Source organism: Lactuca sativa, chromosome 3 (genome assembly GCF_002870075.4).
Source record: "Lactuca sativa cultivar Salinas chromosome 3, Lsat_Salinas_v11, whole genome shotgun sequence".
NCBI lineage: Eukaryota > Viridiplantae > Streptophyta > Magnoliopsida > Asterales > Asteraceae > Lactuca > Lactuca sativa.
The window spans coordinates 34,909,309-34,924,391 of record NC_056625.2 but is presented as its reverse complement, the minus strand read 5'-3'; the positions used below and the strand labels follow the sequence as shown (position 1 = coordinate 34,924,391).

The following is a 15,083-nucleotide window of genomic DNA, read 5'->3' as shown; positions in this document are numbered from 1 at the left end:
GTATCTCTAAGTATGTGAAACCTCTCCCACATATCTCTAAGTATGTGAAATCTCTCCCACATATCTCTAAGTATGTGAAACCTCTCCCACATATCTCTAAGTATGTGAAATCTCTCCCACATATCTCTAAGTATGTGAAACCTCTCCCACATATCTCTAAGTATGTGAAATCTCTCCCACATATCTCTAAGTATGTGAAACCTCTCCCACATATCTCTAAGTATGTGAAATCTCTCCCACATATCTCTAAGTATGTGAAACCTCTCCCACATATCTCTAAGTATGTGGAATCTCTCCCACATATCTCTAAGTATGTGAAATCTCTCCCACATATCTCTTTGTATGAGAAATCTCCCTAAGTATGTGAAATCTCTCCCAAATCTCTCTGAGTATGTGGAATCTCTCTCAAATCTCTCTCAAAATCTCTCCCCAACTTTCTATAATCACTCGGGGCATTCCGACCCCCAAATTTGGCGAAAATAGCCCAAAAACGGAAGTCTACGCGAAAAACGGACTTAAGGAAACGAACCCTCCGAACCGAAAGTACTATTCATGAACCGAACCGAAAGTACTATTCATGAAGGTCCGAACCGAGAGTACTGTTCATAAATCCGAACCGAGCTGTTGACTTATGAGCCGAACCGAGACTACTATTCATCCGAGCCGAACCTCACATAGAAGGAAGGTCCGAACCGAAGTTACTGTTCATTACTGTTCACTACAGTTCCTTTGGTTCTGGCTTCCCTTCGGACCGAACCGCCCGACTTCGGACCGAGCCTCGGATCAACTCTCGCTTCGCTGCTTCCTTCTGGCTCGCGCCTCTCGCCTCCGAAACGTGCACCACCTGACCGAACTTCGGCCTAGGGACCGAACCTCGGCCTAGGTCCGAAGAATCTCGCTGGAAAACTCATTTTTCACCCCGTTTTCGCGTAATTTTGCGTTTTAAACCCGTTTTTAATTATTTTAACATGGGATTTTCACCCAAAACTTTATTTTAAAATATAAGACCCCTAAATTAATGATTTAATCATATTTTAAGGGTAAAATCTTATCCAAATAAGAGTAGGTAAAGTACAAAGGTAGAGTGTTGACTTTACCTTATTTTATGACACATGCAACCCCATACCCACTCCATGATTAACCCACACTCCTCCCCACCATACCTTGTCACTTCCTTGTACTTTTTACCTCCCTCACAAGCCATCTCCATGTTTTGAGAGCTGGATATTCGTCCTCTCTCCTCATTTTCTCTCATTTGTTCTCATTTCACAAGAAGATCAAACTCATTTCTCTCTCACTTTCTCTCTCTAGAAATCCGAGATTCAAGGGCTGACCTTGAGTTTTTCCTCCACAATTGGTAAGCTTAATCCATTTCTTTTATGATTATCTCAATTATTTCCACTCAAATCATGGATATCTTACACAAACTCCATTATATTTGTGTTAGAGCTTCGAATCTTCAAGCGATTCTTCTAGTGTTCTTGGGTTGAACACTTCTCTTCTTCAACACTTATCTACTGAAATCACACAAGGTGAGTTCATACCCCTACATTTTCATGTTTTCTCAAGTTTTTAGGGGGGGAATACAAGTTAAAATACCAAGAACATAACTAAAATTTTCTAACAGCTTTCATCAGAAAAGTTGGACTCCATTCACGGACTGTTTTGGACATCGTAAACATTTTAGTTTTCAAAACTGTTTTAGGTGCATGTAGTTCCACTTCTTAGCTTTAAAATGGCTACTTGCACATCCCCATACGATTTTTCTACAATTTATGGTGATTTTTACAAAACTGCCTATCATTTCAAACACCAATCCGGACCAGTCTGTGATTATGGACTTTTTCACCTAAGTTACAGGTCATTAAAAATCATGATAAAAATTATGAGTAAACTAGACACATTTTGGGAACTCCCAGAATTTACGGATTTAGTTTTCGACTTCGTATGATTTTTCTATGAATTTTCAAAAACAGTGTAGAAAGGCTGAAAATTTGTTAACAGCTTGTAATTTTCACAACACTTTGTATTATGTTGAGCAAAGTGTATAATGTCAAGTTCTAAGTATTGAATGTGATACGTTGTAAATTTTATCATCATAAACTGAAAATAAGTCATTCATGATAAGATTATTCATTCATTTAGAACACGCATATATATATATATATATATATATATATATATATATATATATATATATATATATATATATATATAAACTATAATAAGCATAGTTTAATGGATTTCATAATCCTAACGCTTTTTCATAAAAGAGTTCTTATATATTACAAACGTTTTGGATAAAACTATAATAGGTATAGTTTACGATACATCACATAACACACACGTACGAAAAGGGTACATTCATACAGAAAGGTTTTACACTCCCGCATACAACTTGTAAACTTGTTAACCTAGATTGTGAGACATTCTCTTTCCGTACGTCCGAGTATGGAATATAAAATCCTGTACGTTATAATCAGAGTCTCCTGGAGGGAGAACGTGATAGTTGTATATAGATCTATATTGGGTTTGACACCCCACACCTTGCTGCTAGCTACAGTTGGACCTGCAGGTCTACGGGTGATAATTGTCATTTCAGTTTTTCGACGCCTGAGAAACGTCGTGGCAGGTTCATTTAGTCTTAAGTATGATTATAGCGGCTCACATAAGGATATAACAATACATAAAGTTTACGGGATTTTTATAAAACTTTAATGGGTTTTATGTCGATTTTAAAATCACTTTTATCTCAATAAGTACCGATATTACTGTCTACATTCGGTTTTTGGTATTTATGACTACACATCATTTGAAACCACATTTATAACTTTAAGTATAGACGATACTTGTTATTTTCTCGGTCCTGAGACTTAGGACTACATATACATTAAGTATTAACAAACATAAGAATTTGCGGGAACATCATTTAATTCAAGTGCGTTTATGTCAATTTAAGCACATTTTATTTTCCTTTAATAAGAAAGGTTACTTATACATTTTGGTCGTCGGTTATGAGACTACATTACATAAACTTTATAAAGAAAATATCGGATTTTCTGAATACATATCATATCATTTTTACAAGGAAAACGGTCTATTTCTCCAATAAAATCTCTTATGAACTCACCAACCTTTGTGTTGACACTTTTCAAAACTACTTGTATTCTCAGGAATTCAGTGAAAACAGGAAACCAACAACGTTTTGAGGATGGGACGATAAATCGTCAAATAGTTCATTTTGTTTCATAATGTAATTGATTCGAATCATGTAAACATATACTTTGGTGTAACTTTTCCAGTTATATTTATGATGGTTGTATTTACTTTGAGCACTATTATACTCGTTGTTGTGATACTCTACATGAAGTCCTCCACCCTCGAACGTTTCCGCCATCCTTGGTTTGGGGGTGTGACAAGAGATGTTTGCATTTATTTTTAAATCTTGGGTTCGTATTCTCCAAATAGAAATATAAGCTTTTGATTCTTGTTGGACTTGATGGTTCTTGAATCATAATGCTAGTCAACTTATATGAACCAAATGCTTATTTCATTCATGATTTTGATTAAGATCTGTTAAGAGCTTTTCTAAGTATCATACTATGTAAGAAGGATCTAGGTGATTCAAGCTTTTAAATTGTTATAGTCAAATTAGATTAAACTAAAAGTATTACACCATAATTTTTGATGATAAACGAGCTAGTTGTTCTTGTGACAATATCCTAATGTTGATTACCTCTCCATTGTTAATTATTTCACTTGATATTCATTCACTCTTGCAAATTACTTCCCTTGTTCAAACTAGAACTCTAAACAAACAAATACACCCTTGTTCAAACTAGAACTCTAAACAAACAAATACACCCTTTTCTTATTTAGAAAGCCTTTGGCCATCAACCACCTCCAATTGTCGACGACTTCTTTGTCGTTCTTAAAACCCTAGCCAATGAAGCTTGATAGACGCACATGTGAATAAGACGAGCACCAAATTCCGGAATTGGTGATGGTTTCACCGAAGAAAGAGAACAAATCGGAATGACATTGCGAGTGTGGTCGTTTTAAACCCTCCTCTTTGTCGTTTATGTCAGGCTGTCGTCATTTGAAACCCTCCTCAAAACCATACCCGACCGTTTGAAACCACCATCGACGAAGATCTTAGATCTGAGACGAAGGAGTATCAGATCTGAGAACGGGTATCCGATCAGAGAAGTAGTAGTAGTATGATGATGATGATGATGAGAGAGAGAGAGAGAGAGAGGTTCCGAACAATGAAAATGGTGGTGAGTGGTGTTCCGATGATGGTGGTGAGTGGTGCTCCGGTGATGGTGATGGTTGGTTCTCCGATGATATCAGTGCTCCGATGGTGGTGGAAAGGTAATGATGCTGTTGGTGATTTTTTGTGGTTGAATAATAAAAATATAAGATAATGGAAGGGTGTGGATGGAGTTGGAATTTATTTTTCTATTTTTTTAAATACAAAATAAATTACAGTTAAATTAAAAATAGTATAAGGAGGATAATATTCTCATTTTTAAGTCTGATAAAGGATGCAACGTGCATATTTAAACTAAGGAGGGATGAAGGTTATATGTTGTAAAAAAATAAAGGACGATCCGAGTTAATATTTGAAAATAAAGACCAAACGTACCTTTTGACACATGCATTAGAAACGATAAGTGTAATTTACTCATATTTAAATGATGTTAGAAAACCAATTTTAACTTTTAAGAATAGATCGCATAATTTTACAAATTGAGTCGGTCTCCACGGATATGATCCGTTCATGTAAGGATCAATGTCATATTATCGATCTCTGCACCTTATAGTTTTTTTCCATTGTTAGGTGCTGTTTGTTTTTCTGAAGTCAAAATGTCCGCAGTCTGCGGACCACATCTGCAAGCCTCTGCAGTAGAAGAGGTGGACCAAATGTCTGCAGTCTGCAATAAGAAGACTGTTTGTTTTTTAACGTCTGCAGGCTGCTAAAATAAACTAAATTTTAAATAAAAATTATTTTACAAACTTAAAATGATTTTTCAGCACCAAAATTTTAATAATAATAGTCATACAACATTGAAAATAAAATTAATGCAACTAAATTCGTCAAACAATAAAAAAATGGTTTTAACTAACATCATTCGCCATGACAATGTTTCTTTGTGTATTGATTTCAACTAACATCATTCACAAATATGATTTCATAAGGTATTGTAACATAGACAACTATTCAACAACAATTTTAAGCACATTCAACACCAATTTTATGCACATTCAACAACAACTTTAAGCACAAATCAACAAGAATGACAACATTCGCAGCAATATTTCTTATTTCCAGCACTTGATTTCATCAATTTCAGCAACATCTAACATCAAATTTAAGAAAAAACAACCATTTTCAGCAAAAGGAATCAAGAAATTTGACTAGATTATAGAATTTTCAGCATGAATAAACATCAAATTTAAGAATAAACAACCGATTTCAGCAAAAGAAATCAAGAAATTACAACATTCACAACAATATTTCTTATTTCTAGCACTTGATTTCATCAATTTCAGCAACATCCAACAAGAAACTTATGCAAGAAAGGAAAAGGAATCAACAAATTTGAGAAGATTATACACTTTTCAGCAAGAATATACACCAATTCCATGTGAAATTTGAAAAAAAGGGAAACAGAGCATACCTTCGATAGCCACCAGGTCCGACAGCCGAAAGGAAGATTAGCGCAACCTGAAATTTGGTGTTGTGGTCGGCGACGGTCGGCGTAGTGGTCGGCGGAGAGCCCCGATGGAGTGCGGCAGGGAGATCGGTTGTTGAGCAAGGGTTGAGGAGCCGATGGTGGAGATGGGTTCGTTCAAGGAGAAGTCGACTGGAATAGAAGTAGCGGCGTTTTTTTAGGTTAAAAGCCCGCAGATGTGAGAAGTGGGTGGTCCATGTCTGTGTGGTGAAAACTTCGTGCAGACGTTTTTAAATCTTAGCCCTTCGAAAAAACAAACAATATGCTGAGAGAAAAGTCTGCGCGTTGTCTGCGAGGCGAAGACAAAAGTGGTGCTGCAGATGTTTTAAAAAAAACAAACGACTCCTTAATTATTTCACTTCATATCACCCACTCTTGCAAATTACTCTCGTTTATCAAACTAAAATTCTAAACAAACAAATATCCCTTTTTTATTTAAATGTTGTTAAAAAACCGTTTTTACGAATACATATCATAGTTTTACAAATTAAGTCGGTCTCCATGGTTATGATCCCTTCATGTATGTATCATTGTAATATTATCGATCTCATACACCTTATGGTTTTTCTTTGTTCAGTCGAGCTTTCTTCAAACTCCATGCACTCAACTCAGAGATCACTACACTTTCTGTTCCGTAGTTGAAGGCGAACAGTCGGGCATCTTCTCCAATGGCCAATGTCGGGTAAACCCTAGCTGTTATACAAGTCTTTCCTCCTCCCCCAAAGCTCTCAACGATTGAGTGATCTATCTGTACAAATCCAAGATCAAACAAACTACATTACAGCTCACAATAGGAAAATATATATGTAACAAAAACAAAAGTAGATTTACGAACCAAGGTTCTGAGTGAAATTTCATCTTGTTGAGGATCTATGTCCACAAATGCTCCATACGACGTTTTGTCAATTCCATTCTTCGTAGAAGACCTTGGATTTGTAAGTTTTCGACATGTTATATCTTTAATATTTGAATAAGTTAGAGATACTTGAATCAATCGTAGAAAACCTACTGGCTTTGATCACTGCACATTGCCACAACGTATCGTCCCTTCTTTTGAAAAACCCTAAAGAAGATTGCAGTTTGTTCGGTCAAGTCGTTGGAAGCCAAAACTAAAATCCCAAATGGTCCGAATTTGCCTTTCTTTGATGCATCACTTTCGGTGCAGATAAGCTGTGGATCATCCCAACTCGGGTCCAGTTCTTCGACTTCTTCCAAATTACTTAATTTGAACGAGATCTTCACATCAGCCTTTCAAATAATTAACCAATTATTAGCTGAAATGGATTATTAAACTAGATTTATCAAGAATTGATGGCTTACAAGTTGCAGCTTACCTGAGAAGCAGTGATACCCTGAATTTCATGTAATGAACCACCTTCAAGCTTTTTGTTTTGAAAACTAACTTTGTTCTCATGTAACATCTCGATTTCCTCGATAGGCCATTGTAGGAGCTGCTTCTGGTTTTTGTCGAGCCAAATACTCCTCGGAAATGACTGTATGTGATATGATCTTATATATAATTAAGGACTAAGGAGATATGATAAAAATAATAAGTGAAATTATTGAATGTTTGATTACTTGAACTCCGGCCCATCCTTTAGCGATAGCATCAGCTTCAGAATCAGTCTCGTGTACCCAACCCATAATTATCCTTCGCTTTTTCACAGGATCGAAGAACGATTTGGAAGCGTAGTACCTCCCGTAATCAAGCCTTAAACTGCTGAGTGTTAATTCGTCTTCAGGAACATAGTGTTCTTTCTCAGGACTGTAATTCCCAATCACGTAGTAGTCTTTAAATTGATCTTGTAATCCCACCTTCAACACATGCTTTACCTCGTTACTAGGGTTTATGACAGATGTATCGACCCCATTCGTGCTATCAACCCACACCGGAAAGAAATCAGGGCATTCCCATATTCCAGTTCCTGGAACTTGATGAAGTGGGGAATCATGTTTACTCCAATTAACAAGATCGTCGGAGTGGTAAAGAAAAGCGATTCCCGTCTTATCTTTCTGACTTCCGACAAGTAATCTCCATTTCCCATCTTCTTGGAGCCAGGTGGTGGTCGGGTCTCTGAAGTCATCGTGTTGAATCCCTTCCGGCAGGCTTATGACTGGATTGCCGGCGTGCTTCACCCATTCTTTGAGATATGGATCGGATAAGTCCTTTGGGACGGCCAAATTCTGGACCTGGCGGTTTTCAGAGTCGATTCCGGTGTATAGCATGATAGGTTTGTTTCCGGGGAGGATGGTGGCGGAGCCAGACCAGCAGCCATTGATGTCAAAGGGGTCGATTGGAGTGAAGGCTGAGTCCAGATGGATCCAGTTTATCAAGTCGTGTGATACAGAATGTCCCCAATGCATTCGTATGTTGAAGAATGGGCCGAAAGGGTTGTGTTGATAAAAGAAGTGGTATACTCCATTGTACCACATTTGTCCTGTTTTAGAATTAAAAATAATCTTCTTTTTAATTAGTTCACAACAAAATAAACAAAATGAAATAAATCAAAAAGTAGGTGTTGAAGATCAGTAGATCACGTACCATTAGGATCTGCGTCAATGAATCAGTCAGATTTCATGTTCGTCGTCACACATCAAGGAAACCATTGCGATATTAGAACATGTATGGAAAGAAAGTGAAAGCTGAAGAACAGAAGAAGAAGACGACAAAGTGAAATATGAAAAGAAAAGCTCACCGTTCATCCAGTTTTGTGGAGGCTGGAAGTGAAATGCCGTCCGATACGGCTGCCCCGACGCGGCAGCAAGAGGAGATTCCGCCGGCGTACTGCTGGGATTAGACATGATCCAAGTCAAGCACCAGAAAAAATATCAGGAGCAAACTGGCGCTTTTCAACACCACCAAACGCAGATCGGAAGACTGTGATTCCCTCTTTTGGTCTAACATTTTAATATAATATAATTCCTGATCATTTGGTAATAACACGGTTAGGTTTACAATAATTCACTTTTTTTTTAACATACTTCAACAATATATTCTTTTATAAAAGATTGACGTGACATATAACCATCAACAATACTCAATAAGGTCCAATATAAAAATCTTGTTCTTGTTTTATAAGACCACAATATAATGATATATCAAGTTTAATCTAATTGAGTAATTTCTTGAGTAAAACAGATATTCTGGAAAACATAGTTATATTTTGTTATCGACAAGTTATTTTATGAGAAATTAATATCCTTCTACTTTTTTTTTGTTTCTACATATCCTTCTACCGAATAAAATGGTGACATGTGTAACATTTTAATGTTAATTTAATGAGATTTAATGATATTTTAGAATATTAATATGACACATGTTATCATTTAAATGGGTAGAAGGGTTGGTAGGATCAAAACGTAGAAGGATATTTAATTTCTTTTATTTTATTTTACTAATTTATTTATTCATGTTTTAATTTACAAAAGAAAACTAAAATAACCGTTTTATATAGTGAGCCTTTTGCTAAATGTGAAGCCTCTACAAAACAGGTATTTGTCAATTTAACATGATGGTTTTGTCACTTTAACATTGAGGATCACCAACTGCGAAATCGACCCCTTCGAATCCCTCCTCCCCACGTTTGACATTTGGGGAGAAGTTGAGTTTTTCAATTTTTTTGGGCCTTTGGGAGAAGTTGACTTTTTCGTTTTTAGGCTTTTTAGTTTTGTTGTGGGTCCTCAATGGAAATTTGAGTTTATCGGGTTAGATTTTGTACTTTGTACACTACTACAATTTTTTTGGGCGTATAATGTAAAATTTACAATTTTGGGTTAGACGTGTAAAAACTAAATATGATAAAAGCTAATAAACAAATGCCAAAAGATGAAATAAGAAGGTATGAAAGGGACTCAATTTATATCCTAATTATGAAAAGGGCTTTATGTGAAAATTACTTAATTAAAAAGGAATTAAGTGTCAAAACATAACACTAAAACGAAAGAAAAATTAAATATAACTAAAATAAATATAAGTGATGGAACATGGGGTGTTATTTGTAAGTCTCGTAACACCAAATATTTAGGTACTAAAAGGATAGAAGGGACCATAAATTTTTATAGTGGGTTTCGTTGCCAGTGAGGTGGGCGGAGGACAACGGTGACGACAACCAATGGTGATGAAAATATATCCAGGGTTTTTAGAGAGATTAAAAACGAATTCAAATTATGAACGATGAGGGGAGAGGATGCCAAATATCTTTTTTATTCTTTGCACTATTTTTTTTAGTCTTTTCAGGATAAAGTATGACGAACTGTTAGGTTTAACATGAGATGAAGAGTCTACACATCTTTAAGAGTAATTTGGGTCAAATACACGATGACATTCTATGTGATACAAATATTGGAGTGACCGCCTCATTGTCTATATGTTACAAATATGGGAATGACCGACTCATTTTTTCAATTTTCACGTGGTTGTATCTTGAGCATAGTAAATTGTATTTAAGAGTTTTTGCTTAAAAAACATGTATCTTGTGCATAATAACTTGTATTTAAGAGTTTTTGTTTAAATGCTATATAAGTAGTTAGTGTATATATATATATATATATATATATATATATATATATATATATATATATATATATATATATATAGTAGTCGTTTACCCATATATATATATATATATATATATATATATATATATATATATATATATATATATATATATATATATATATATATATATATATATATATATATATATATATATATATATATATATATATATATATATAGTAGTCGTTTACCCACGCTAAGCGTCGGATAGAAATACGATGATTGAACATAGAGCTTGATGAACATATCGAGTGTAGGAGTTACCGGAGACCATGGAGATATTTTATTTACCAAACTAGAAGTAAAGATATTAAAATGTTTACATATAACTTATATAATTTGGAAAATATTTAGTGATGGTGTGTAAAGATAAAAATAAGGGGTTAATTGCTATGGATTTACAAAGTTTATAATTATTGTATAAATAATCAAAAAATGGTGCTTTTGTGATGGGATCTTAGTTACTTTTTTCATTTTTGTGATTATCCTAGAATTTGGCTAAAAGGTAGTTCGGTTTATGTTCGGATCTTATTTATTCTTGTCATTTTGTGTTGGAAACAACAAATCAACCTAAATCATTAACCGTGTTTTGAGGTTATGTGTGTATGTATGTATGTGTATGTGTGTGTGGAAGGTTGTTAAGGATTTGTATCATTGCGTTGTTTTGATAAGGCAGTGAGCTTTATAACTTTTATTTTTAATAATTTAATTTAATATTTTTTGTTTGTTGATAATCTTTTAAGTAATAAAGTATTGAATAATATCTTAATAAAAACTTTAAAAATGATAATTTGTTTTCATCTAGAATAATTTATTTTATCAATGAATATTAATAGATAATTGACCCGTTAAACAAAAAAAAATATAAAAAAAACTTATCATAACATTTATGATTGGGAGCTGATCTATACACAACAATTTTCCCCGTACACAACAATTGGTGTTTTAAAATGTTGTATTGTACAACTATATAATGCATTAATAGTTGTGTATGACAAAAAACTGTTATGAACGAAAATAATTACAACTCTAAAGGAACCACATGATTAGCATTATTAGTCAACTTATACTGTCACTTTAAACTTTAAAATTTTAAACAAAAAATATATAATCATCAAACCTTCGTATAACAATTATGAACATCAACTTCAACCATAAGTTAAATCCACACCAATTTGAAATCTCCAAAGTCCAAAGTTAGTTGCTATTTTAAGATTGAGTTTTGGTGGCGTTTTCTGCCAATAAAACACAAAATTAAATAGAAGTCAATATACAAACTAAATAAAAGAAATTAAAAACAAAATCATATTTCATACAAAAAATTTATTATCACACATTTAAATTACTTGTTTCGAAACTAAGACCCAAAAAAAAGACTTTTCATTAATAAATTAGGGTTTTTTCTATCTAAAAAATATGAAAATTTTCGATACCTAAAGGAAAATTTATATGAAAGATGGTTGTGAAGCAAGGATGACATAAACTGACCTATGATCATTATTTGTTAGTTACTTTGAGTCTTTAACCTTGTAAATCTAAAACAAGAAGCAGAATATCAACAAATTTTTAAATGACATCCAAGGGCATAATGATCATTACTCTATAAATTTTTTAACATCAACAATAGCACTCAAGCATATCAAGAAGTGGCATCATACCTTATATCTAATCATTTGGTAACAAAATACTCCATGGGATGCAGATAAAAAAAAAACAGTAAAATTAGACCTTCAACATCAGACCTCAACTAAGTCAATAAACAATAACACATAAAAATTAACCCAAAAATATTTTTTTAAAACTACATCAAACCTGACTCTTTTGCTTGAGTTCCTGAATTAATCAACCAGTTTCTCCTTAAAAATAAAAACCCAACGGCTCCTCTTTGTATTTCAAACACATCAGTAACCAATAACTTCTGATATCTTACGGTTCTCATGTATTTAAACAAAAAAAAACCAAGTTTAGCACCACTTATGTTGTAGAATGGCCATTTTCTTGAATAACAAAAACCTAAATCAAATATTTTTAAGGAATACACACATGCCCTGTTTCTTATGCCTTTTAATGACAACCAATGTCACACACACACAATCGAGACTATTTCTCACTTAGATAGTTACAAACACATATATTTAGAAAAACTCAAGAAAACTAATATGGAAGAAAATAAAAATGAAACACAAACGTGGTATACTTATTATTTGACTTCTTGTTTGGGGTTCATTGCTAGCTAGTGATATAGGTCTGATCTGAAAAAAGTTTCAACAATATAACCAAAAAAGAAATTCATCAAAAAGAAAACCTCGATCGATCACTAATGGTCGGAGCTACAAGTCTTAAAGAAAATGATGAACATTTGATTTATCTTCAACAAAAAGAAGACTATTCGGAAGAATCTTTGAAAAAGGAAGAATCACATATAAATTTGTTAATTAACCTTAAATTCGCAAACAAACCCGATACAAATAAACAAAAATGAAACGCAATAGAAATTACCCACAAAAAGGCGAAATTTATCAGGTTCAATATTGTATAGACAAAGAAGGAGATACCTCTTGATTTGAGAAATTTTAAGGCTTAGTTGATGGCAGTGGCAGAGATACAGTCTGAAACAATTTTTTTTTCTTCACAAGATCAACATATTTAAATGCCGAAAAAAATTAGGTGGTGCAACAGTGGATCTTATAGAGGAACAAAGATTTGAATGAGTCTCCCAAATTTTAAGCAAAAAATTAAGGAGATAGTGATTTGAATTAGTCTTCACATGAATAATCTATTTTTAGCCTTGACTTATCTATTTTTGTTGACCAGAAAAGATTTTAATGCATAACTTCGTTGTACATGTTGCAATAAGGTTTGTACGACTTAAAATTTAGTATTTGACTAAATATGCTTTATAAGGTTTTATATATATATATATATATATATATATATATATATATATATATATATATATATATATATATATATATATATATATATATATATATATATATATATATATATATATATATATATATAGTCATATACCCGCACAAAGTGGCGGCTGACGAGTGGCTTATATCGGCAATTATTTTCTTTTCTGCAGACAATGATTTGTTTCGGTTTAACAATTTATTTATTTTAGGAAATATGTCATATTAAATGTATTGACAATTAGTTTCATTTTGAAACATGTTATTTTCTATTAACACAATGTAGATACATATTGTTACCGGTTTTTATGCAATAAATAGTTGTAACCCTTGCAATAGAACGTAAAATAAGTTTTTAGTGTGCATAAGTTGGGGCCCTTATGGTTTGTGGTTAATAGTATCGATTTAGGACTTAAGATTAACGTTCGTTTAATAAATATATGGTCTCGCATGAGTCGTCATCGATGACATGGAAGTAAAACCTTCGGTCTTTTATCCAGACTTATCCACCTCACAATAGGGATTAAAGTGGGCCAGGACCAACCTGAATGGACCCGACACCAAAAACCTGGAAACCATAATTAAAGGTTAAGAAGACCCAAGAACCGGACTGGTATAAAGGAACCGGTTCCGGTTTAGTTTCTGGTACCTAGGGGTGTAAGTGAGCCGAGCTACTCGTGAACTACTCGGGATCGACTCTTTAAAAGTTCGGCTCGAGATCGAATTAAACGAGCCTGAGCCGAGCTCGAACCTAAATATAAGGCTCGTTTATTAAACGAGCTCGAGCCGAGCTTCAGTTAGTGAGCCCGCGAGCCTAAACGAGCTTAAACGAGCCTATATATATATATATATATATATATATATATATATATATATATATATATATATATACAAACACACACATACACACACATACATACATTCATACACACATACAGACACACACACACACACACACATATATATATATATATATATATATATATATATATATACACATATACATGGAGGCTCGTTTAGGCTCGATTAGGCTCGCGAGCCCACTGAATTGTTCACGAGCCGAGCCCGAGCTTCATTTTAAGGCTCGAATCGAGCTCGAGCTCGAGCTTCCTCAAAATTAAACGAGCCGAGCTCGAGCTTGGTCAAGCTCGGGCTCGGATCGACTCGTTTACACCCCTATTGGTACCGATATGGAACTTGTTAGAACCAAAAATTAGTACTTTGAACCGATTTTGGGTTTTAGACTTGAATGGGCCTGGAAACCTTGAAAGTTTGGTGTTTGAACTTTTGAATTGGTTTGGGCAATCATGTGGTGGGTAACGAACATGACGAACGTTGTTATTAGGGTTAAAAATAAAAGTACGTTACTATTTTATTTTAAAGTATGTTGCTATTATGTACATTGTCATTGTGATTAAAATTAAAAGTACTAACTATTTAGGCTATACATTACATGAAAAATAAACAAAATAATACGAATCATAGTCCTTCCCATTTCCATGCAAAACAAACATGATGAAATTGAAGTTCTCGTAATTCAAACACAATGTAACTTCTTTTAGCTTTTAGATTTCATATCCTTGTAGTTGTAGCTAGTTTTTAGAAAATATCATGAAATTGAAGTTCTCATAAGTCGAACACAATGTAATATCGGTTTACTCGAGCAATTTAACATTTATTAGCTACAACTTTTTTCATGCCTACCTAATATTAAGTCAATCTTAATAAATTCGACATTTTAATCATTTTTTTACTATTACATCTATTAATTGTTTTTTTTTTTAGTATAATAAATATAGTCATTTATAAACCTTTCGTTGACTACATCCTTAAAACATTTTGATTATAAAGTTCATTTGTATAGTATGA

At 33.6% G+C, this 15,083-nt stretch overlaps 1 protein-coding gene and 1 long non-coding RNA gene across 2 annotated transcripts; both read right to left on the bottom strand.

Annotated features, from left to right (window-relative positions):
• Nucleotides 1-6,144: 6,144 nt before the first annotated feature.
• On the bottom strand, nt 6,145-8,654 carry LOC111917230 (beta-fructofuranosidase, insoluble isoenzyme CWINV3). Its single transcript, XM_023912898.2, has 7 exons — nt 8,435-8,654; nt 8,281-8,289; nt 7,317-8,176; nt 7,073-7,231; nt 6,748-6,986; nt 6,574-6,664; nt 6,145-6,486 (listed from the first exon to the last, which is right to left on the bottom strand). The coding sequence occupies exons 1-7, from the start codon at nt 8,538-8,540 to the stop codon at nt 6,295-6,297; spliced, it is 1,656 nt and encodes a 551-aa protein (XP_023768666.1). The 5' UTR covers nt 8,541-8,654; the 3' UTR covers nt 6,145-6,294.
• A 2,555-nt stretch (nt 8,655-11,209) lies between these two features.
• LOC122196839 (uncharacterized) lies at nt 11,210-12,951 on the bottom strand. The gene is made up of 3 exons (XR_006189037.2): nt 12,852-12,951; nt 11,785-11,831; nt 11,210-11,531 (listed from the first exon to the last, which is right to left on the bottom strand). It is a non-coding gene; the product is annotated as an uncharacterized LOC122196839 (long non-coding RNA).
• Between the last annotated feature and the right edge of the window lie 2,132 nt (nt 12,952-15,083).